This window comes from Zootoca vivipara, chromosome 7 (assembly GCF_965207765.1).
Source record: "Zootoca vivipara chromosome 7, rZooViv2.hap1.1, whole genome shotgun sequence".
NCBI lineage: Eukaryota > Metazoa > Chordata > Lepidosauria > Squamata > Lacertidae > Zootoca > Zootoca vivipara.
This window is the reverse complement of record NC_142590.1, coordinates 10,453,485-10,477,975: the sequence shown is the minus strand read 5'-3', so window position 1 is coordinate 10,477,975 and position 24,491 is coordinate 10,453,485. Positions and strand designations below refer to the sequence as shown.

At 42.7% G+C, this 24,491-nt stretch overlaps 1 protein-coding gene and 1 long non-coding RNA gene across 2 annotated transcripts; one reads left to right on the top strand and one right to left on the bottom strand.

Annotated features, from left to right (window-relative positions):
• Window positions 1-4,705: 4,705 nt before the first annotated feature.
• LOC118089145 (prostaglandin G/H synthase 2) lies at window positions 4,706-18,581 on the top strand. The gene is made up of 9 exons (XM_035123561.2): window positions 4,706-4,778; window positions 8,366-8,509; window positions 9,852-9,995; window positions 10,547-10,728; window positions 12,082-12,165; window positions 12,520-12,766; window positions 13,707-13,993; window positions 15,678-15,825; window positions 17,341-18,581. Exons 1-9 carry the CDS (start codon window positions 4,706-4,708, stop codon window positions 17,742-17,744), a joined length of 1,713 nt encoding a protein of 570 aa, XP_034979452.1. The 3' UTR covers window positions 17,745-18,581.
• LOC148684978 (uncharacterized) lies at window positions 15,641-22,653 on the bottom strand. Its single transcript, XR_015951233.1, has 4 exons — window positions 22,529-22,653; window positions 21,117-21,262; window positions 18,992-19,147; window positions 15,641-16,057 (listed from the first exon to the last, which is right to left on the bottom strand). It is a non-coding gene; the product is annotated as an uncharacterized LOC148684978 (long non-coding RNA).
• Window positions 22,654-24,491: the final 1,838 nt, after the last annotated feature.

The following is a 24,491-nucleotide window of genomic DNA, read 5'->3' as shown; positions in this document are numbered from 1 at the left end:
CTATATACCATCTTCATGGTATTCTCCCTGAGATTATAACATGCTGTAAATTTAATATCTGTTGTCCATAATCTCTCCCATTGCTCCATAAGTATACTATGCCCGATGTCCTGTGGCCATTTAACCATAACTACTTTAACTTGTTCTTCTTTTGTTTCCCATTCCAGAAGATAATCATATACTCGTGAGATATTTTTCTTTTTGTTCAATATTAATTCTCTTCCAAATCTAGATGTTTCCTTTGCAATTCCTTGTTTTGAATCTATAACTAATCTTTGGTGTAACTGAAAATATTGTAGCCAGTCTGTTAATGAGTTTTTAAATCTCCTCATATTTCTTCAATGTTGGCTTGTCCTTCTCCACTTCCAGGACTGATCCGTATGTTGGCCATTCCCCTTTTATATTTCTTTTTTTTTGACTGCCATGGCTTCTGTAGGTGAGGTCCACAGGGGTAAACAGAATAAAGATTGGTGAGAAATATATAGACGACTGAAAGACAAGAATACAAAAATTTCTGAAATACAATGGAGATTTATTTTAAAAAGATGCAGACATAGGAAGGGAAATGGAATATTATCTACGACAACAAAAAATCCCAAAGATTAAGAAAGAGGATCTCCAAAAGTTAAATGCTCCGATATCGGAGGCAGAAACTAAAAAAGCCATTCAGAAAATTAAAACAGGAAAAACACCTGGCCCAGATGTCTTCCTGCAGAATATTATAAAAAGCTGGAAGCAATAATAATAACACCACTAACTGAAATAATGAATGGTTACAGGTAGGTAGCCCTGTTGGTCTGACGCAGTCAAAACAAAATAAAAAAATCCTTCCAGTAGCACCTTAGAGACCAACTAAGTTTGTCATAGGTATGAGCTTTCGGGTGCATGCACACTTCACAAAAGCTCATACCTATGACAAACTTAGTTGGTCTCTAAGGTGCTACTGGAAGGATTTTTTATTTTGTTTTGAAATAATGAATAACATCTTCAATCATGGTAAAATACTGGAGTCTTGGAAATAAGCATACATAACCCTTATATCTAAACAGGGAGGGGATCCAGAGTCAATATCCAATTATAGGCCAATATCACTCCTAAATTGTGATTATAAAATATTTGCCAATATTATGGCAAGTAGACTTAAAGAGGCCATTAAAGATGTCATTCATCAGAATCAAGCTGGATTCCTCCCAGGAAGACAGATTTTGGAGAATACAAGAAATATCATAGATATTTTAGAATACCTAGAAGCCAATAGCGACAAAAAAGCAGCTTTATTATTATTAGACGCTGAAAAGGCGTTTGACAACGTCTCTTGGCTCTACATGAAAAAACAGCTAGAAATAATGGAAATGGGAACACAGTTTAGGAAGGGAATAGAAGCAATATATGAGCAACAGACAGCTAGACTCTGAATAAATGGCAACCCCATGGACAACATTCTCATTACAAAAGGGACTAGACAGGGATGTCCCCTGTCACCATTGTTATTCATATTAGCATTAGAACCACTTCTCTGTGATATTAGAAAAGATGAAAATATAAAGGGAATAAGGCTAGGGGAGAAAACCTACAAAATTAGAGCATTTGCCGATGACTTGATTATAACAACACAAGACCCGAAGCAAAGTATACCAGCAGCCATAAATTCAATCAGAAGATATGGAAGAATTAATGGGGCTGAAGATAAATTATCAAAAACCTAAACTACTGACCAAAAACTTAACCCAGGAAGAGAAAAAAGAACTCCAAGAAAAAACAGGTTTAGAAATTAAAAAATAAAGTAAAATATTTAGGGATAAGGATTTCAAACAGAAATACAAACCTATATGAGGATAATTATATTAAGACGTGGAAGGATTTTTTTTTAAAAAAAAATGGAAACATGGAATAAACTCCATCTTACCCTATGGGGAAGAATCTCGGTAGTAAAAAAGAATACCCTCCCTAAAATGATCTTTCTATTTCAAACAATACCCATATTAAGAGGAATGAACTGTTTCAAGGAATGGAAAAAGTACATGGAGTGGGAAGAAGCCGAGAATTATACACCTTCTATTGAGATGAAAGGGAACGAGGAGGATTTGCACTGCCAGATTTGGAATTATACCACACGGCTGCAGGACTGAATTGGATAAAATACTGGATTACATTAAAAGAAACTGATGTGTTAGATCTAGAAGGTCATGATAACAGGTATGGGTGGCACGCCTATTTGGTATACGATAAAGTGAAGGTCCACAGGGGATTTTTGAGCCATGTGATAAGGAAATCATTATTATACAAAATATGGATCAGATATAAAGGAATATTGGAGCCAACGAGGTTAAGTCTCACACAGCTGTCCCTAAGAGGCATTTTATGGACAGGTTAGGTGGACAATGAAGTTGAAGGGGAGAAGAAGACTTAGCAGGAGCTGTATAGATAAGAGTTTATCCTTGTATCTATGAATATATTTTAACTGAATATAATTATTTCTGGCTTTGTCTCCTCAATACCTGTGTTGTCTGAATTTAGGGTTGCCAGACTCAATAGAGGACAGGACTTCTGTGCCTTTAATTGCCCTGCTCTCTTTTGAGTCTGAAAACCTTAAAGAGAAACCAGCAGACCCTTTGCTTGAAAATGAAACAAAGGGTCTGCTGGTTTCTCTAAGGTTTCCACACTCAAAAGAGAGCAGGGCAATTAAAGGCACAGAAGTCCTGTCCTCTATTGAGTCTGGCAACCCTATCTGAATTAGGCTTAATTTCCTTTAACAAAAGGCAAATGTAGAGGAAAATGCCAGTATTCTGCCTTCTGTGCACTCATTCTGAAAAGATTAATGAAGCACTAACTAAATATTATGCCCGCTTTCCTCAGTATCTCTGGCTGATTTTCTCATTGGGAAGGAAATGATATATAAGGGAGAGCAAGGGGTAGAAAGCTTTAAAAGGGTCTGATCTTGGAGCTAATAACAGCCTTTCCCCCTCTACATCATTTGTGTAGTCTGAGAAATGGGGAGAGGCATTTGATTTTGATTTTGTTTTTAAACGACTGTATGCATTGTCTCTTTTTTGCATTTATATGTGAACAGTCTGTGCTGCAGAGGCAAAAGCAGGTAAATGATTTCCAGTGGTTCTCGAAGCGCTTATCGCTGATTATCCTTTTAAGAGATGACAAACTTTTAGAGCCACGTTCCGTGGGGGGCGAGGCGGGACGGGAGGCAGAAACCGCAATGTCACTTATACTTTGAGTCTCTGAGACCATATTGCAAGCCTCAAATGCCATACTGGGGCAGCAAAGACGTAGGAAGTAATAGGATCAGATTAAAACCTGCTGAAATAATTAAATTCTCTTTCAGGTGCACAAGTTTATACATGGACCCAATGGAGCTTGCTTTGGTTACGGTGGAATGGGATTGCACAGAGCAGGATAAACTTGACTTTCTGATCTTACTGTTTTAATTGCCGTTAACTGTTTAAATCACTATGCTTTTGAAGTGGCTTCTTTCAGTGTGTATTTTAATTAAGAATGTTTTAATGCTTTGGCGGATCTGTTTTATTTTTGCATAGCATTTATAATTTGTTTTATAGTTTTAAATGTCTTGGAAACGATTTTGGCAAGCAAGTAGCATAAAGATGACTAAGCTGAATGAAAGCTATATTGCTTTTGCAAATGATAGTAATATCTACCTGTAGGTTTTAGTTAAGATTATACCATATTTTTCCATGTATAAGACGCCCCATGTATAAGACACGCCCTATATTTGGGGACTCCAAATTTAGAAAACACCCCTCAGCACTACCCATGTATAAGACGAGCCCCAATTTTAAACCTAATTTTTTGGTTTAAAAGCGTAGTCTTATACACGGAAAAATACAGTAAATCATTCAGAATGACTCTTATCCAAGGATTTGAATATTTGGACTAATGAAATCCATTGTGTAAGATTTGCATGAAGAAAGCCATCACATTTTCCTTCATCTTTGCCAATAGTAAAGGTAAAGGTAACCATTAGGTCCAGTTGTGGACGACTCTGGGGTTGCGGCACTCGCCTTGCTTTACTGGCCGAAAAGCATCATGGAAGGAATTGCAGAAAACTATGCTGAAGCACAGCAAAAAAAAATGGAAAAGAAGGGAAGGCACACAAAATAAAGACTGTCCAGGGCACCATTGAAGCTGCTGGGATCTTGTAGGCAAAGGACGTGCCCACTGCTTCCTTCCCATCCTCCTACAGCCATACCATAACATGTGAAGGATGCAGTATCAAATTAAAAAGGCTGAATGTAATGTGAGAGCAAATATAATCTAATGGTATCAAACAACAGTTAAACTATTGAGATCTAATTCATTAGCACTAGTTCATGAATTTTTATGAGACTCTAGATCAGCCATGTCCAAAGTCCGTTTCAGGGGCCTAATTTGGCCCACTGGCCGGTTTAATCCAGCCCCTGTGACAGTTTATTTCCGGGGTAAAATCCTTAAAAAACCCTCAACAACTTCAATTCTTTAAAAAGCTCAACAACTCCAACCCTAAAAAAGGGTCAACAGGTCAACAACTTTGGCTGGCCCTTTGGTCGGCCCCCGCAGCCCTTCACTTCATCAAATCTGGCCCTCTTTGAAAAAAGTTTGGACACCACTGCTCTAGATCTCACTGAACTGCACGTCTCTTGATTCCCTTTTAGTTAATCCTTGCTGCTCAAATCCATGCCAAAACAGAGGAATCTGCATGACAACAGGATTTGACCATTATGAATGTGACTGTACGCGGACTGGTTATCATGGGGAAAACTGCACTACACGTATGTATTCCAGAAGGTTACACTTGCACAATTAACATTTGGGAGAAAAGCCATAGTCCAGTGATGTAAAGAGCACATCATTTTGCACAGTGTTGGTTCAAGTTAAAAATAGGTATAAAAGGAGAAATTCCAGGGCACGTTTGGGGCAAGTACTCTTTTTTTTATAATAATTTTTATTGATTTTTTCTTTATAAAGACAAAACATACACAACATATACAATAAACTCTGTCCCTTCATTTTCCCTCCACCCACAAGACCACTTCTGCCACCAGTGATACCCATGGGCATTGAGAAACAAAGGGGTCCATTTTTAAGCTGAGTTTGACCTCCCCCCTCCCTCCTCCCCCCTCCTCCCCCCCCTGCCACTGAGAGGACAGAGGCGGAGGAGCTCTGAGGTTTGGCTTATCCCCCAGCTAATTCTTCATTATAATTCAACAACAAAACTACAAATAGAAAAAAAAGAAAGAAGAAAAAACATGGAAAAAGGAAAAAAGAAGAAAAAGAAAAAACAAGAACATCTAAATTCCAAATCTTATTTTCTTAACAGTTTGTTTGCGGCTTCCACGATTCTCTTCCTCATGGATTTCCTAACTTCTTTAATTAATTTTGGCGGGTTTTCTAATCTAATTCAAAATCTTATTCTTATTATATTAACTTAATCCTCCTCCTTCTTCATGCTGCCCCCCTCCGAGTCCCCTCCTGCCACTAGGGTAACCCGAGGGGTTCAGCAGTCAAAAGGTTCCATTTTTGTGTCTGGGTTTCCTTCCACCCCTCCCTCTCCCCTCCAGACACCCCCTGCCACTGGATGCCAAGAGTAAAGAAAGGGAGACAGGCAGTTCTCTACCCAAACACCTCTCTAATCACCAAAAACATTAAAAACAAACTTTAACATGTTTCCCCAGCCATTCTTCTGCCCCTCCAGAAAACTCTTAACCCTAAACTTTTAAAAATCTCTCCCTCCCCCCTCCCAATGTCCCTTCCCCCCCTTGGATCAGCATATCCTTTAGCAGGCCAAGATTCAGACACCGTTATTCATCAGGCAAAAAAAAAAACACCTTAAACTAAAATTTTCACCCCACACCAGTCCTTTCCCACATCCACTTCCAGACCTTTGCACCCCCCTCTTCCTGCCTATCCCTCCCTTCACTAACACCACTCCACATTTCAGTCTTTCCAGGATTTCCATTTCCATCAATCTTCTCTTCACTTTGCTTCTCCTTATTGGCCTCATCTCCTTGTTCAGATTTTTGTTTTTCATCATCCAACACATATTTTTTTTGGTCCAAATCAGTCTCCAAGTTATCCTCAAATTGTTGCTCCTCACACGCAGTCTCAGCATCAAAATTGTCCTCTAAATCTTGATCTTGCACCTCATTCTCCATTTCTGTTGGATTCAAACATTGCCGTTCCTTGTAAATATCTTCCCATGTTTGTAGATAGTTCAACACAGCCTCCTGGAAGGCTCGAGAAAACTTTGTTTTCATAGTTCACTTAACCGCAGGCAGACCAGAGATAAGGGCCAAAGAGTGCTGGAAAATTCCTCTCTACCACGTTGTCGGCTCCATCTTGGCTGATCTTATCCTTTGTCTTTAACTTCATTACATTTCAAATTTAAATTCCGCTTAAATTATATTCTGAATCCTCTTCAATCAGTTTTTACAGTCCACAACAGTAAAATCAATTTTCTTAATCCTGTAGCAATTTGACAGCTTTTGACAGCTGTCAAAACGTCCTCCCCCTTGTTGCTGCTGAACCTCAAGGGGTATCGACACCGGGGGCTGGGAAGGTTTGGAAAAGTCTTTCTTTCTCTCGGGTCCACAATCTGGAAAAGAACTTTTCCCCTTTCGGCTTAGGGATATTTAATACGCCTCCCGATTAACCATTTGGAAGAGATCGGCTTCCGTTGCTTTAGAATCTCTTCCTATCTTCAAATTTAAAATTTTTGAAGTCCGAATAGAGATTTGACTTACTTTGTACAAGTCTTTTATTTTCTTGGAAGAATCCGCCGCTTGCAGCCTGAGGACTCGGAGCTTCACTTCAAGGAGGTAAGATGAAACCCAAAAATGGCTCCCGCGACTCCACTCCGCTGGCTCTCGATCGCTCTACGGAGCTCTCGGGCAGCGGAGGAATCACGTCTGGAGCAGGCAGCTGGGCGCTATGTCACCGGGACTCTCTACCCGGTGTTTTTTCGGGGAGTCCGCTCGCTCTGCGGACTTCCCCCCCCCTCCACGAAGCCAGGGACTTCAGAGCGCGAAGTCCCTGCGTCCTACTCCACCAGCGCGACGGAACGGAAGCCCCTGGGGCAAGTACTCTTTGGTGAGGGAACCCCAGTAAAGATTTAAAATCACAAAGTATGTAGCAAAGTAAGCATGGAAATATAGGCTGTTGGACCTTTAAAATATGCCCTTTCAAGTTCCTTCAAAAGTTCCGCTTTTCCCGCAGCATAGGAAAAGACCACACGTTTTTTGGTAAGTTAAAAATGGTTTACTTACAAACTCTCCAAAGGTCAGATTCATGAGTTTCAGAAAATTGCACAGGCAATAAAACTTGGCTTAGTCACAAAGTGATGAAGGTTCCTATTGTAGTGGTCTGGCACCCTCAAACTCATATAAGTTCAGCTTTGTAATAGCTAACCAGTTGAACTAATTGGTATAGGAACTCAATAGTGGTTTCTGTGAGCCATGTGGTCTGAACAGGAGCAACCAGCTCAGGCATCCTCACACACTGAACTTCTCAAGTAGACAGAGGGTGAACAAAGGCTTGATTACCTAGTTCCTCCCAAAGTGAGGGGAAGTGGACATAGCTAAGCCTGGCAGGACAGCTTGCTCTATGGTATTAACACATTCATGCATTAATTAGACTTAAGCATGTTAGTTATATGAGGCTGGGTATCCCACAAATAGCTGGTTCCAGGTTCAATCTCTGGTGCACCAGGTAAGGTAGGGAAAGACTCCTGTTTGAAGCCATGGAGAGAGGCCACTAGTCAGTGAAGATATTACTGTTTATCTAGAGCAGGCACCCCCAAACTTCGGCCCTCCAGATGTTTTGGACTACAATTCCCATCATCCCTGACCACTGGTCCTCTTAGCTAGGGATCATGGGAGTTGTAGGCCAAAACATCTGGAGGGCCGCAATTTGGGGATGCCTCATCTAGAGCAGAGTTTCACAGACTTGGGTCTCCAGTCATTGTTGGACTACATTTCCCATCAATCCTGACCACTGGTCCTGCTGCCTAGGGCTGATGAGAGCTGTAGTCCAAAAACAGCTGGAGATGCCTTAGTTTAAGGTATCATCAAAGGTTTCAAATAAAGGGTTGCCATTTTTCAAACCAGGACACCCCGAAAATTGTTGAGGTTTTTTTAGACAAATCTCAAAGTTGTTGCACCCCCCCCCACACACACACACACACAGAAAAGCAAAAAAAAAAAAGATTATTTTTTTTAATTTACTTGCCTAATATCCAGGACAAACCTCCACCTTTCACAAATTCTCCCTGGACATATGGCAGTCCAGTTTTCTTCAGTTCTTATTTGCAATTTTTCCATGAATGTTTTCCCTAATTTTCATTGCACTTCATTCCTTGCAGCGGAATTCTTTACTTGGCTGAGAGCGACTCTGAAACCCGCTCCAGCCACAGTCCACTACCTACTCACTCACTTCAAAGCAGTCTGGGATGTAATAAACAACACCCCTTTCCTCCAGAACACCATCATGAGATATCTCCTGATAAGTAAGTAACCATACCTTTCAATGCTGTTTTTACAGGATAGTCCTATGCACATCTACTCAGAAGTAAGTCTCATCGAGTTCAATGGAGCTTGCTGCCAGGTCAATGAGTATTGGATTAGAGCAGGCACCCCCAAACTTCGGCCCTCCAGATGTTTTGGACTACAATTCCCATCATCCCTAACCGCTGGTCCTGTTAGCTAGGGATCATGGGAGTTGTAGGCCAAAACATCTGGAGGGCCGCAGTTTGGGGATACCTGGATTAGAGGCTTAATAGTGGGGACAGGTATTTACCTATACATGTCTACTCCTTGAGAAGTAAGTCTCATTGAGTTCCATGGGCCTTATTCCCAGGTGAATGAATATAGGCTTGGAACAGGAGGTCAGCTATATATATCTGAGCTCTTTGAGGTACCATATGTTGACTACAATAGTTGTCATTGCTGTACATATTGGCCTAATGCAGTAACTGAATTCTACCCTCTAAGCTTTCTAATAAATGGCGTTATGGAAAGCAATGGCTGAGTCATGAGTCTTCCTTTTCATACCTTAGGTGCAATTTGTTTCTTATGGAAGATGACAGCAAAAGTGCAAATTCCCCTTGAAATTCCCCTTTTTGTACAACACACATTTAAAATGAGTTTTGTGGTCTGTATGGGTGTCTGTACTTCTGCAAGGGGAGTTGGAGATCTTTCTCAAAGGGTTTTGAGCACCCTCATGTGATTACAAATTTCAGGATTCTCCACAGGGCTTGACAGTGGTATGTCCGCTCACTTTCCTCAGTGGGCAGTATCACGGCCAGGCCTCAGGCCACACAAGTGATCCAGCAAATGACAGGCCAGATCGCCTGGCTGCCGGCTATTGTCCAATGCCAGCAGATCTTGGACAGACATTCCCCTGGGGGTGGTTTAATTGTGGCCTGCCCGGCTGACTCCCCTGCCTTGACAAGAGGTTTTTAGTGCCATAATTTTTTAGAGTTGTTATGGCCCCCAAGATACAAATGCAAAGAGTATAAAATTGAGAATGGGCTTATCATCTCACATCACTTCTGAAATTTGCCTTGCCGTGGTCAGATCATTAATTGGTGAGGTTTAGATCAGGCATAGGCAAACTCCGGCCCTCCAGATGTTTGGGACTACAATTCCCATCATCCCTGGCCACTGGTCCTGTTAGCTAGGGATGATGGGAATTGTAGTCCCAAACATCTGGAGGGCCGGAGTTTGCCTATGCCTGGTTTAGCTCCTCTGTGAAAGCAGGCTGTATATGAGTTATCACTGCTTAGGTCACACAGTCATTAATTGCTTGCCATGGACATAATTTCTTTTATTCATCCCTTGCCCATCTAGCAAGGTCCCATTTAATAGAGAGCCCACCAACGTATAACAGCCGTTATGGTTACAAAAGCTGGGAAGCCTATTCAAACCTTTCTTACTATACCAGAGTACTTCCGCCGGTAGACCACAACTGCCCTACCCCTATGGGTGTGAAAGGTAAGAAGAAAGGGAGGGTTGAATATGTGAAGATAAGAGAAGATGAAATATTATTCCTCCTGTATACACAAGGCCAGTGGGGGCAACCCTGGTCTCCCCCCTCAATGCATTGGTCAATCATGTTCAGTGAATATCTCAGAAGGGCTGGAACATTATTAGAAAATGTGTCAGAAGGAGAAACACAATATATCGAGCATTTGCTACATCGTAAATCTTCACATTGGAAGGTTTTGTCTTACTTTGTCAAATAAGAAGAGGTTAGGCTTTTAGTGGATGCTAGCAAGTGGTGCATTTGGGCATATACTGGCAACCAAACTAATAACAAACTGGTTTAAACCAGAACTATATTCAGCGTACTACTTTAGACTAGTTCTAAAACACAAAGAAGCTATCAACATTGTACATTTGGAGTTTAACACGCTGTACATTTGGAGTTTTACACATTTACATTTTCCCTGTCAAATTCCTGTAGGAAAAAGGAAACTGCAGGAGCTATTCTGTTTCCAGTACTTACACGTGTCAGAAAAATAAACGATTATTTTACATCCCAGGCAAGAAGGAACTTCCAGAGTCTAAGCTCGTTGTGGAGAAAGTTCTGCTTAGGAGAAAATTTATTCCCTCCCCTCAAGGCACAAATATCATGTTTGTGTTCTTCGCTCAGCACTTCAACCACCAGTACCTCAGTACAGAAAAGGACAAAGGGCCAGCCTTCACAAAAGCTGTTGGACATGGGGTAAGCTGGAAGAGTCATGACTTCGACTGGTTAGCTATTACAAAGTAGAACTGTTATGCATTTGAGAGTGCTGGACCAAACCAAGAGGACTCTGGTTTTTTTGGGGAAAGTACTTTTAAGCATTTCTCTCCATTCAGTATGAATTATTTCCCAATGTTCTTTTACGCTTTTACAGGTCTACCACATATGATAGAACGTACTCTCAGCCTCATTGCATCTCCATATGCTAGATGCTTTTAATCCCCTGGAATCAGCAAGTGTTAAAAGATAATCAAGCCAGGCTAGCCTCCTGGGTCAAGGTAAAAGCCTGGGAGATGTGCCATTAAGAGAGAGCCAGTGTGGTGTAGTGGTTAAGAGCGGTAGACTTGTAATCTGGTGGACCGGGTTCGCGTCCCCGCTCCTCCACATGCAGCTGCTGGGTGACCTTGGGCTAGTCACACTTCTCTGAAGTCTCTCAGCCCCACTCACCTCACAGAGTGTTTGTTGTGGTGGAGGAAGGGAAAGGAGAATGTTAGCTGCTTTGAGACTCCTTCGGGTAGTGATAAAGCGGGATATCAAATCCAAACTCTTCTTTTTCTTCTTCTAAGAAAACAAGGTTCAAAGAGTAGGTTTAGAGTGGTAAGAGTTAGGAGTTGTGTGACCAAGACACAAGTAGAAGGCAAAGCATGATGTCTGACGTCTGTCTGAATTGAAAGCTATGCCTATGGGAGAAGCAAGACCCTTTTGGGGTGTTAATCATGTGAGACCCTCCATCGTAGGCTCATGTTGTATATATTTGTAAATAAGCCTTATATCATAAAGATGCCACAGTCTCTGCTCAGCCTCATTTCCAAAAGAAAATATGGACCCTGGTTAAGAGCCTGGAATCTTGTACCGCTGGAGATTGGGGTGGCATGCAACACAATTTCTATTAGTTCCTTCAGAAAGCAGGAGCCCTTCTTAACAACCACGATTACAATGATATGTATCACCGCTACCCTGAGTTGTGTATCAGAAAAAAAACCAGTTTTATATGCCAGGGCTCATTCTATATTTAACCCCAATAGAGGCATGCAATAGCAAAACAATTCATCTATAAATTAAGAATATTCAAATCACCACATATTTTGAGGACTGACCAAACTCTCTCCTCCATTGCACCCTCACTGCAGCATATATTGTTGTGAAATTTTTAGAGGGAGATGACTAATTTTACTGGACATTTATGACGTGTTCAACTTTCTTTGGGCGGCAACTAGTATATTTAAGTAACATTCTGTCTATTTTTTAAGGGCTTCACCCTGAATCTATTTGTTTCTCTGTCTCATCTGTCAAATTAAAAATCGGCCGTTCATGTTCCTATCATTTTGACAGGTTGATCTAAATCATATCTATGGAAATAATTTGGATAGGCAGATGAAACTCAGACTGTTTAAGGATGGGAAGCTGAAATTTCAGGTTGGTTTGGACTTTTTCTGAAAACACTCAGTGTGTTGAGAAACAGAGAGATGGTGTTTATGTTAAAGTATTTACTTGGAAGAGAGGTGTGTTCCCTCTGATGCAGAGAAGTCCCACAGACATTTCAGTAACTGCACCAGTCACCCTATTCTTACTAGATAACTATTTAAGGAGTATAGACTATCACAATGCCACAATCTCACATAAATCTCTGTTCTTGAAATCCATTGGAAATTGACAAGTATAAGCATATTATATTTGCACTGGATTTTAGTATTCTTGGCTGAAATCCAGTATGATAGAAGATTCTATGTGTTGCCATGCTCATTTATTTATTTATTTTTTTAATTACAGGTGATCAATGGAGAGGTGTACCCGCCCACAGTGAAAGAAACTCAGGCAGAAATGATCTACCCACCACATGTCCCTGAGCACCTGAAATTTTCTGTAGGGCAAGAGGTCTTTGGTTTGGTTCCGGGGCTGATGATGTACGCCACGTTATGGCTCCGGGAACACAACCGGGTCTGTGACATTCTGAAGGGTGAGCATCCGGAATGGGATGATGAGCAGCTGTTCCAAACTGCACGCCTGATCTTAACAGGTAATTCTTACAAATTACACTGAACGGACCTCCGACTGCTCTTGGCGACACGCTCAACCAGAAGTCTGATCTATCACTGTTTGTTGACTATTGTTGAATCTGAGCATCTCAGGGACATTTTGTGGGCGCCGTTGGAAATGTAATGCCAGACAAGATGGATCCTTGGATTGATCCAAGAGAACTGTTCTTTCATTGCGTGGACAAGCGGAGTCCCCCAAACCCCAGGCAACCCCTGAGCGGAATAATGACTCGAGACAACTTGCTATGGGATTAAAATTGGCCACAACTTTATTAAGATTCAGATGTAGGGAGACCTTGGCTCAGGCATTGGACATTTATCCTTCCCAGTCCCCAGCCAGGGATCTGGGAGACTTCAGGGTTATCCAGAATGTGTGGGGTTTGGGCTGGCTCTGGAGAACATACGTTCAAGCAGAGAGCCCGCCCCTCCCCAGGCCGGATTGGGTGGTTGACTGAGGTAGGCAGAGACCCCAGGTATCTTGCCTGGGGAGGATGAAGCCAGTCCTGAACTACCAGGTGCCGCACTGGGATCCAGGGGGCTGCGCGCGACCACACAAAAGTCTCCCCCCCCCTTTGATGTGGGAAGCGGTCATTATTCAATGTTGCTGTGACTTCTAACTGGGAGCATGGCATTTCACAGCAGACGAGTTTCACTTTCTGTTTGCCTGCTGGATTTTGGTTGGCCTGCTGCAAATTTTGTTAGGGACTTAACATTGTTCCAGAAACAAAACAAAAAGGTTTGACTTTATGGTGGGAAAACAGGAGCGACCATCAAGATTGTGATTGAAGACTACGGCCTGAAAGAGAGATGAGTGTCTCACCCCATAATCGCCTTTGGCTGGACTTAACCGTCCAGGGGTCCTTTACCCTTTTATTGTTTAGGAAATGAAAAGACTGAATTTTGTTTTCTGTGGGGAAACAGGAGAGACCATCAAGATTGTGATTGAAGACTACGTTCAGCACCTGAGTGGCTACCACTTCAAGTTGAAGTTTGACCCAGAGCTGCTCTTCAACCAGAGATTCCAGTATCAGAACAGAATAGCGGCAGAATTCAACACCCTTTACCACTGGCACCCTCTCCTCCCTGATACCTTCCAGATTCATGACCAAGAGTACACATACCAGCAGCTCATTTATAACAACTCCATCATGTTAGAACATGGTCTTTCCCACATGGTGGAATCCTTCTCCAAGCAAAGGGCTGGAAGGGTAAGAATATATTTTCTGCTAAGAAATTGCAAAGCCTTCATCTTGAGGCAACATGATACAACTGTCCTCCTGTATTGTAAGTCACCCTTGTGTCTGAAAAGGTTTTAAATGTAAGATGTTTATCAAAGGGGCATTCTGAGATTTGGGGAACCGTTTTGCAGTATCTGCAGCTTTCTCTGCGGCTGCAGCTTTTATTGATCTCCCGTTGTTGCATTTTCTGCAGAAGGCTGAATAGCACGAGCAGTTTTACATCGGAAATCAAGAGATGAGCGTTCAGTCTTTTACACTTGAAGTCCGGTTGATTTCAAAGGGGCCAGAAGTTCTGATGACCTAGTATTCCATTTGATCAGTTTATAATGCAACAAATGCACAACAGACAGGATTAGTTAGGGCCATTTCTCTACCTACACTTGTCGAAAAGTAGCTTTTATCACTGAAGTGGCAAACCTGTTCACTATACTGCTTGAAGGAACTTGTATGATGGAATGTTCCTCAATTTTCTCTCTAAAAAAATGTTCCTTCCATATACAAAACTAGAAGTTGTGGAGAAGAATTCAAGTCTGGTCTTTTTTTTTCCTGTTGGTTTTTTTTCTATGTGAGAACTGGACTCTGAGTATAGTCTCAGTGAGAACTTACAGCTCTGTCTGAACTAACCAAGTTTAATGCAGTCGCCTGTGTTTTCTCTACTTCTCCATTCTACCCAAAGGAAGGCCAACTCCAAAAGCTCATATTCCTGTTTTTGGAACCATGGTGGCAAGGCTTGTAGGTATTATGGAACGCCATGCCATACTTGTGCCAAAATATGCAGCATATGCACTTCAGAATGACCTTAACAGATTAGACAACTGGGCCAAAGCAAACAAGATGAATTTTAACAAGGAGAAATGTAAAGCAGTACACTTGGGCAAAAAAAAATGAAAGGCACAAATACAGGATAGGAGACACCTGGCTTGAGAGCAGTACATGTGAAAAGGATCTAGGAGTCTTGGTAGACCACAAACTTGACATGAGTCAACAGTGTGATGCAGCAGCTAAAAAAGCCAATGCAATTCTGGGCTGCATCAATAGGAGTATAGCGTCTAGATCAAGGGAAGTAATAGTACCACTGTATTCTGCCCTGGTCAGACCTCACCTGGAGTACTGTGTCCAGTTCTGGGCACCACAGTTCAAGAAGGATACTGACAAGCTGGAACGTGTCCAGAGGAGGGGAACCAAAATGGTCAAAGGCCTGGAAACAATGCCTTATGAGGAACGGCTTAGGGAGCTGGGTATGTTTAGCCTGGAGAAGAGAAGGTTAAGGGGTGATATGATAGCCATGTTCAAATATATAAAAGGATGTCATATAGAGGAGGGTGAAAGGTTGTTTTCTGCTGCTCCAGAGAAGCGGACATGGAGCAATGGATTCAAACTACAAGAAAGGATATTCCACCTAAACAATAGGAAGAACTTCCTGCCAGTAAGAGCTGTTCGACAGTGGAATTTGCTGCCAAGGAGTGTGGTAGAGTCTCCTTCTTTGGAGGTCTTTAAGCAGAGGCTTGACAGCCATATGTCAAGAATGCTTTGATGGTGTTTCCTGCTTGGCAGGGGTTTGGACTGGATGGCCCTTGTGGTCTCTTCCAACTCTATGATTCTATGATTTAAACTCCATTTTGTTACTCACATTACTCCATTTATTTGATAACAGGTAGCTGGTGGGCGGAATGTCCCTACCGCGATGCAGACAGTAGCTAAAGCCTCCATTGATCGAAGCAGGCAGATGAGATTCCACTCCTTGAATGAGTATCGGAAGCACTTTATGCTGAAGCCCTTTCAGTCATTTGAAGAGCTCACAGGTAAGACTTGTCCTCTACGTATAGAAAAACAGAAGCTTCTCTTTTATGGGCAAGGCTGTGCAACTTAGAAATCAAACCTCTGCTTTGTATGGGGATGTTTTGGGTCCAATTCTTCGCATCTCCAATTAAGGGAAAGCAATGGGCCAGCTTAGTCTAGTGTTTACTTCGAATCTATCTTTGCAGAATCACCAATTGCTTAACGGCAGTTCGATACTCCACGGGTGCTCTCTGGCTTTAAAAAAAAGAATTAAAGGAAAGCAATTAGCAGATCCAGGATTGTGTAGGCAGCTAAAGGCTAGATGTTCCAATGGGTTGAGTTAGACTAGGTCATAGTTCAGTTTTATGCTACCTCTCATCCCAAAAGGCCCTCAAGTTGGCGCTCAAATGTTCAAATCCAAATCCAAGATTCAAGCAATATAACCAATAAATGAATTACTCAGTGTATCGAGAACATGTTGTTTTTTAAAAAGTGTTGAGTTCCTGTGGAAAAGCTCTGTTGTCTTTTATTGGAGATTGGGTAGTTCCAGCGCTCTGCCGAGAACCTGCACTGTCTTTTCAAGCTGTAATGAAAGATGCTCAAAAGGGAAACTGCATGTTCTAAGGATGAAAAGGAAGAAATCAGAGGCTGTGGGGAAACCTTCTAGATGATAGTTTTCCATAAGACTATTCTGTGTCAACCATAACTTTCCTTGCAAAATAAAAAAATTCCTTCAGTAGCACCTTAAAGACCAACTAAGTTTTTTATTTTGGTATGAGCTTTCGTGTGCATGCACACTTCTTCAGATACACTTGAAACAGAAGAGTCAGACCCTTATGTATATACAGAGGGTGGTGGGGGTGGGTGGGAATGGGTGATGGGCTGATGGGAGTGGTAAACCTGTAGATGGCTGTTACCGACTGCTGATGACTGCAATTGGTCCTGCGGGGGGGGGGAGCAAGGGCTGAGGCGCTAAAGAAAGCTAGATCATGCATAATGAGATAAGCCCATCAGCCCATCACCCATTCCCACCCACCCCCACCACCCTCTGTATATACATAAGGGTCTGACTCTTCTGTTTCAAGTGTATCTGAAGAAGTGTGCATGCACACGAAAGCTCATACCAAAATAAAAACTTAGTTGGTCTTTAAGGTGCTACTGAAGGAATTTTTTTATTTTGCTTCTACTCAGACCAACACGGCTACCTACCTGTAACTTTCCTTGCAAAGATTTGTAATATGATATGATTCATTCGTTCTTCTCTCGCTGCATTGACTTTCTCCCTGTTGATGCTAAATTTCTTTAGGATTCTAGAGCTTGGCTTCCCCACCATACTATTTCTATTTCATGGCAGCTTTTGCAACAGCAATGAGTCAGGGTCTCTCCCTGTCCTCCTTTGTAAGGTAACTTCCTTTCTTATTCTCAGAGCCTCATAGAAGAACCCGCTAATGATTTACAATGATATACAAAACTATCCCCCCCCCCCCAACTGTTGGAGATGCCCTGCTTAACAATGGTTTTGTCTCCTTTTAATACAGGAGAAAAAGAAATGGCCGCAGAACTTGAAGAACTCTATGGGGATATTGATGCTATGGAGTTTTACCCAGCCCTTCTTGTAGAAAAACCATATCCTGGAGGTATATTTGGTGAGAACATGATAGAAATTGGGGCACCGTTCTCCTTGAAAGGTCTCATGGGAAATTTCATCTGCTCACCAGAGTACTGGAAGCCCAGCACCTTTGGGGGCAAAGTTGGCTTTGACATAGTGAACACAGCCTCCATCCAGAACCTTATCTGCAACAATGTGGAGGGCTGTCCTCTCGTGGCTTTCCACGTCATAAACCCAGCAACAGCAGCAACAAATAACACCAGCACCTCCAGCACAGCAAGAGTCGAGACTGGCCAACCAGTACGATCAAAAGAACAATTTGCTGAACTATAGGGAACAGTTGTTTGCACATTTGTTTATTTATATCATTGTTGCTGTTGCTGCTGCTGCTGCTGCTTACAATTTAGAAAAAAATCACCACTGATTTTTCTTTGCCTTGGCATCTCAGTTCACAAAAACCACTCTAAAGGCATGTTCTGCTTAGATGTGCAGGACTGAATCTTTTGGGTTTTAAGAATAAACCACAGAACCTAGGGCTTGCCAATCAGAAGGTCGGCGGTTCGAATCCCCGCAACAGGGTGAGCTCCCATTGCTCGGTCCCAGCTCCTGCCAACCTAGCAGTTCAAAAGCACATCAAAGTGCAAGTAGCGGATCCTACAACGGGAAGGTAAACGGTGTTTCTGTGTGCTGCTCTGGTTCACCAGAAGCGGCTTAGTCATGCTGACCACATGCCCTGGAAGCTGTATGCCTGCTCCCTCGGCCAATAGAGTGAGATGAGTGCCGCAACCCCAGAGTCGGTCACAACTGGACCTAATGGTCAAGGGTCCCTTTACCTTTACCTTTACTGTACCAGAAAGATGTATTCCAAAATGGATCAGGGGAATGAGATACGCTGCTTAAACATGAGCATAAATGATAATTCTGCCTCTTAAACCTGACAAGAGGACCCTAACTATGGAACCATTTTAGGTGTATAGAACTGATATTTTATGGAACAATCAATCCTGTTATTAAATCATGCTAAAACCATTCCTTATTAACTATGCAGTTTGAAATGAGATCTAATATCCAAATGGCCACTTTTTGAAGCTTCAGCTGTTGCAAGTGGTGAGGGACTTATGCTTCCTCTTTTCAGTTGTGAGAAGTAGAGTTGTGTGTTCAGACCCAGAGACCTCCCCGCTAAATAAATTCACACTTGACTCAAATTTTAGTTTGGTTTTTGGCAGAAAAATTATGTCCGCCACCCAGATGTCCCTCTGGACTCAGGCACGGGCACAACCCCCTCTCAGGGGTTGACCAAACCATTTGAGTCCCTGGATTCCTTTAACGGAATACCCTTCACATAGAGATGGCGAGAGCATTCTCCCATCCGTATCACCTGATCCCTACCGCCTATCCACCACACAAGCGCTCGCGCTCACCACCAACCACTCATTCCAGAGGAAGGCCGTACCTGGCCCTGTGTGTGTTGGCTCTATGCTGCCACACCCACTTGGGAAGCCCCGAAGCCCCCTCACCGTGACCCCAATACAGACCCAGAGCCACGTCTGAATCGTCATCAGAGGTCTGAGAAGACGTACCAGTAGTAGAGGAGGAAATGCCATCTTTGCGCCTCTTGGCCCTGTGTTTGGAGCGACGACTCCTCTGCCGCTTGCTGCCAGATAAAGGGACTCTAGGCACCAGGAGACCCTCCTCCAAAGACTGCTGAGCGCCTCCCTCGAAGGGCCCGACCAAACCTGCACAGAACTAAAAACATGTGAGGAGCTTGGCTGGGAAGAAGACCCCCCCCCCCACACACACACATGCTGTGCAAACTGAGGCCCTGAACTCCCAGGCCTCAGGGGTGCCAACTGCAAACGAGGCAGTCCAGACTGGAAGGCACGCTGCATCATGGCACCCATACTCCTAGGACGACCCCTAGGGCTAGCTGGGACTGGGATCCTGGAAGGCTGAAATTGGGAGAGCAAGGCACCAGAAGGGTCATAAGCCTCATTCCCTTTGCTCACATCTGAAGGACCATGAGCCTCGAAAACAGTGGAAGTAAAAAAGAAGATGAAGAAAACTGGGGATCTGGGGATCATAACTCATATTGAGGAGGCAATCACCCCCTTTCTACAGACATTCATGCTCCTGCATCTGTGTCAATTCCTATCATACTTGCAGTCGCAACTCTCTAGTGGGGTTACTACCCTGTAGCACATAGCAATGGTCCAATCTCCTTTATCTAGGCAACGAAGAGACTTTATTACAGTTCCACGGCACCTTCTTGCCAAGCAAAAAAACACTTGAGAGGCATGAGATACTAGAAGAGCCTTCTGGATATAAGTCCAATGGCCCATCTACCCCAGCCTCTTCTTCTCACAATGTGTCTGGAGGTCCTGGGCTACCCAGACAACAAGACCCCCCTCTTGGCCTTGTTGATGTGGTCCAAAGGAAAGCAGAGCAATAGGCTAGGCACCAGCTTGGCTTCAGGAGTTGCCAGAAAAAGGCATATAAGCCACAGTCAACCATATTTGGGACTCCACTCTGGATTTGTGTAGGGTTTACTCCTTAGCCTTTTCTTCTCCAAGGCAAAGGAGATTTAGGATCACAGTTTTCCTTCTCCTAGATGGGCTGCCTTCCCAGGGGCACCTCACTTCCTCTCCAGAACATGCAGAAACCACCTTCTTGACCTGTCTGCAAAAACCCTATTAATGGGAATGGTCCTGGGTGCCTGAGGTTTCCCTCTAAGTGGTCACCTGTGTGCTCCACCCCTATGACGTGGCTCAGCAGATGGTTGGTGTTCATTCAACTATCCATCCAGTCTCCAGCCCACTCCCAAACCCGCTTTCCCCTACCCATTTGCCTTTTGTTGCCTGATTCCTCCCAGCTTCACACCAACAGAACCTCTGTTCATTTTCCTCTACATCTATGTGTGCATTAGTAGGAAGGTGACCCGAAACCTCACACTGAACGCATGATGAATGGGCGCAGAACAGTGTGAGAGGTGACGATTGTGCATGAATTGTTGATTCAGGAAGGTAAATTGCGAAAGGCACGCCATGTACCTTGCTTGATGTTTGCTTCCCTCTTTTCATATGGGGTAATTTTTTAAAAAAGAAATGCTCTTCAACAACACAAAGACTTTCATTTGTATTAGAAGGTTGTCATGGTTGTTGATCTTTCTAAAACTTCTAATTAACACAACATTTTTTTAGAGCAGCAAGGCAGCATTGGGGAAATGAAAAACCCTGAATAAATCAGTTGGTAAAGCATGAGACTTTTAATCCCATGGTCATGGGTTTGAGCCGCACGTTGGTTGAAAGATTCCTGCATTGCACGATCTTTGATTAGATGACCCTCACTGTCCCTTCCAACTCTATGATTCTATGAAATCCCCCACTGCAGCAAAATAAAATAAAATAAATAGACATTACCCCTGCAATACCCTGTCTTAAAGAATGATTATGGTCCACACAAGCCACAGTTGCTGGAATCATATCAATTCTCTGTAGCCCTAACAGATGCTGCTTACAAACTCAGATCTGGGTAACGGAGAAAGAGGCTTGGAGATGGGGGGGGGTTCACTTCCTTGCATTTCTGGCGCATTCTCAGAATGATGAATGGAGATGCTGTTGAAGGGACCCGCCTTCCCTTTGGGCATAGGCAGGCCTGGAATGATGCAATGGGGCAAGAATGTGCCCATTGCAAGCCCAAGAAACATACCTTATACACCAGTTATGATTACAACTCAGACGTTGTGTCAACATGAGGGTCAGGCCATGGTTTGATGCAATCGTACTGCGAGAAAGTGATGTATCATGAAGCCAGAGGGTGAGGTGGGACTTCAAAGCCAAACATTGGGAGCCAGACTGTAAACACAAGTGCATAATTGTGCATTGCCAATGAGGAAACTGCACCCCAACTTTCCCCCTCAATAAGAACTGTCATACTGGATCATGTCTGATCTACTGACTCATGTAGCTCATCAGTCTCTCTTTTGGCCAGTGCAAGATGAATTATTGCAGATTTAGATTTTATCTGTGGGTACGGCAGGTAAAGCGAGGCTGGCTTTTACCATTCTTCATGCAATCAGTTCTGTTTATGCCCCAACATGAGTTGCATCTGGCTGGGAATGAACAAATGACAATGGAAGTCACAATTGCTCCTTTACTGTTCAATTCAGGGACTGTTCAATTCAGGATTAATGGTCAAGCTAGAGTCAGGATATATTTGGTATGGAAGTTTTTGAAGAAGATTGCCATGGATGGATGGATGGATGGATGGACAGACAGACAGACAGACAGACACATACATACAGATCTGGGAGAAAGGAGCTTTAATCCTTCTCACAACCTCCATTTCCCCTTGAAGCTGTTGTTGTGTTGTTTTGCCATGCAGGACACAGAGGGAAGGATGCAATTTTTGTGGAAGTGCAACAGCAACAATCATTCAGTTTGCAATGTAAGAGTTAACCCTGTTGGAGTTAAAGACAGCCAACCAAGAGGGTTATTTGGGAGCATTGCTTAGCAACCAGTGAGGAGGTATGATCCTTGATGTTAACTTGCATGTAAAATAACATTTTGGGTGGCATTCAACGAAATGAATGTGCCAGCAGAATGACGTTGGCTTGTGCAGCTGGACTTCTCTCCCCACCACACCCTGTGTCATCCTCAAAACTGCTGCCAAGAGTTGTAGTAAGCAGTGTCAAGTAGACATATTTTGAAGAATCTCTATGAGATCCTTTTAACTGGAAGCTGAATCGGGAACCTCTTCTGCACTCCACCAAAAAGCTACAACTCCTCCAAAAAAAACCCTCCTTATGTGAATAGAGCCTAGCCTTGCCTAGCCCAGAGGTGTTTTCTCTTTGTTTTTCTTGTGAGTTCTCCTGGTAACCAGGTGTATACCTTTATTTTGGACATAAGGAGACAGGATCATAGGTGTGTCTTCTTTGTTCAGACCTGTCCTGCAAGCTAATCATTTTTAACACCCATTCATTTTCATTTTATTGTGGGGGTTTTTTCGCATTCCTTTAAGAGTGCAGCTAATGCCCCACCCTTTCCCCACCACTGCAGGGGAATCAACGTTCCGAGCAGCGACTTGCAAAAGTGAAAGGTGACTTCAGCCTGATACCTTACCTCTGAGCGATTTATGGAGCCCTCATCTTGCCACAATTCCACACTGGACGGGACAGGCGGGCAGTGCCCTTTGCCGCTCCACCTCAGGCTTGTCTCTTGCAGCCGACTGACATGCTTGCCCCTCTAGAAACTGAATCAAGCAGAAGGAGGCAGCTGTTGAAACGAAATGCATGTTAACATTCCCAGGACAACAGTGTGTTTGCCCCTTAGGGAACAAGCATTTAAGTGAACAGCCATTGGGGTCAGGGGACACAGCTAAGAAGTTTTGGAACCCCTTCTCTGAATGCAGATGTTCTTTTTAAGGTCTTCCTCTGCTGCGAATGCACCGTGGATAGAGAAGGAGACTCTTGATCTCAGGGTTGTGACTTCAAGCCCCACTTTGGGTTAAAAAAAAAATCCTGCATTGCAGGGGTCCCTTCCAACTCTTCAATTCTACGATTTTGTGATTCCTGTTCTGAATGTTTAAATGTGCTCCAGTTAATAAGAATATCAGAATCGCCCTGCTGGTTCAGGTCAAGGGTCCATCTTTCTTTCTTTTTTATTTATACTTTTCAAAATTTAACATTCCATTAGTTTTACAATCAATTTAACATTTCAAAATTTGACTTCCTTCCCCCTCTTTCTGCGGTTCCTAATTTTTTTTTTTAGATCATCTGCAAATCCAAGTTCATTTAACTTGCTCATTTAATTATCTACTGTAAATATATACTCGTATGAAACTGCAGGTTATTACAATAATCCTGCCAATGTTTTTATCTGTTTACAATTTATCTGTAAATATTCGATAACCCATTTCCATTCTTTTATAAACAGTTTGTTATCTTGGTATCTTATTCTTCCAGTAAGTTCCGCCACTTCTGCATATTCCATAACATTTGGAATCATTCTTCTTTCCCTGGGACTTCTTCTTTCCATTATTGGGCAAGTAACCCAAGAGACCTGGGACGTTTACCGTTTACCTTCCCGCCAGAGCGGTACCTATTTATCTACTTGCACTTTGACGTGCTTTTGAACTGATAGGTTCACAGGAGCTGGGACCGAGCAATGCAACGGGAGCTCACCCTGTCACGGGGATTCGAACTGCCGACCTTCTGATCGGCAAGCCCAAGGGGCTCAGTGGTTTAGACCACAGTGCCACCTGCGACCCATAATCACACCATAGGTTTGTATTAATAGCATTGTGGTATTGGCAGGGTTATTCTCAATCTATGTCCTAAGGATTCCTAGTATGGCATTCACCCATTTCACAGCTGCCACATGCTATCCACTACAAGCTCAAGGTCTCATTCCTGGACAGCCAATATGAGTTAACCATGGTCAGTGGACCATGAGCATATATGTGAAATGTAATCCCCCCCCCATGTGCATCACTTTGCAGTTGCATTTACCATTTTACTGTTTTAACCACCCTGTTAAGAAGCTGTTCTTTTGCTTCTGGTTCTAACATGTAATTAAGAACTGTGTTTCCTGTTACTGAGGCAACACTAACTTCCTCTGCTTAGCAATAAAAACGAGAGTTGCTAAATGTCTGGACATGAGTAATTAATTAAGACACATAATTATACAATGTTCTGCTAATAAAATTCTAGTCCTTTCATAAAACTGAATTATCCAACAATACAATTCAGAGGTCTTTGAAATAAATATAAGAGAACTATGAAATATTTGTTACAGGTAGGTAGCTGTGTTGGTCTGAGTCGAAGCAAAATAAAAAAAAAATCCTTCAGTAGCACCTTAAAGACCAACTAAGTTTTTATTTTGGTATGAGCTTTCGTGTGCATGCACACTTGTGTATCTGACGAAGTGTGCATGCACACGAAAGCTCATACCAAAATAAAAACTTAGTTGGTCTTTAAGCCGCTACTGAAGGATTTTTTTTATTTTGCTATGAAATATTAGTTCTTCGTATACCGTGCCAACCAGAAATGGAGTAACCACTCATTTTCAGTTGTAATTATTTCAA

Coding starts and splice junctions, on each gene's coding strand:
- LOC118089145 (XM_035123561.2), top strand. CDS start 4,706: ATGACAACAGGATTTGACCATTATGAATGTGACTGTACGCGGACTGGT. Junction 10,729..12,081: donor CAAAAGCTGTTGGACATGGG/GTAAGCTGGAAG, acceptor TCATTTTGACAG/GTTGATCTAAATCATATCTA. Junction 13,994..15,677: donor CCAAGCAAAGGGCTGGAAGG/GTAAGAATATAT, acceptor ATTTGATAACAG/GTAGCTGGTGGGCGGAATGT.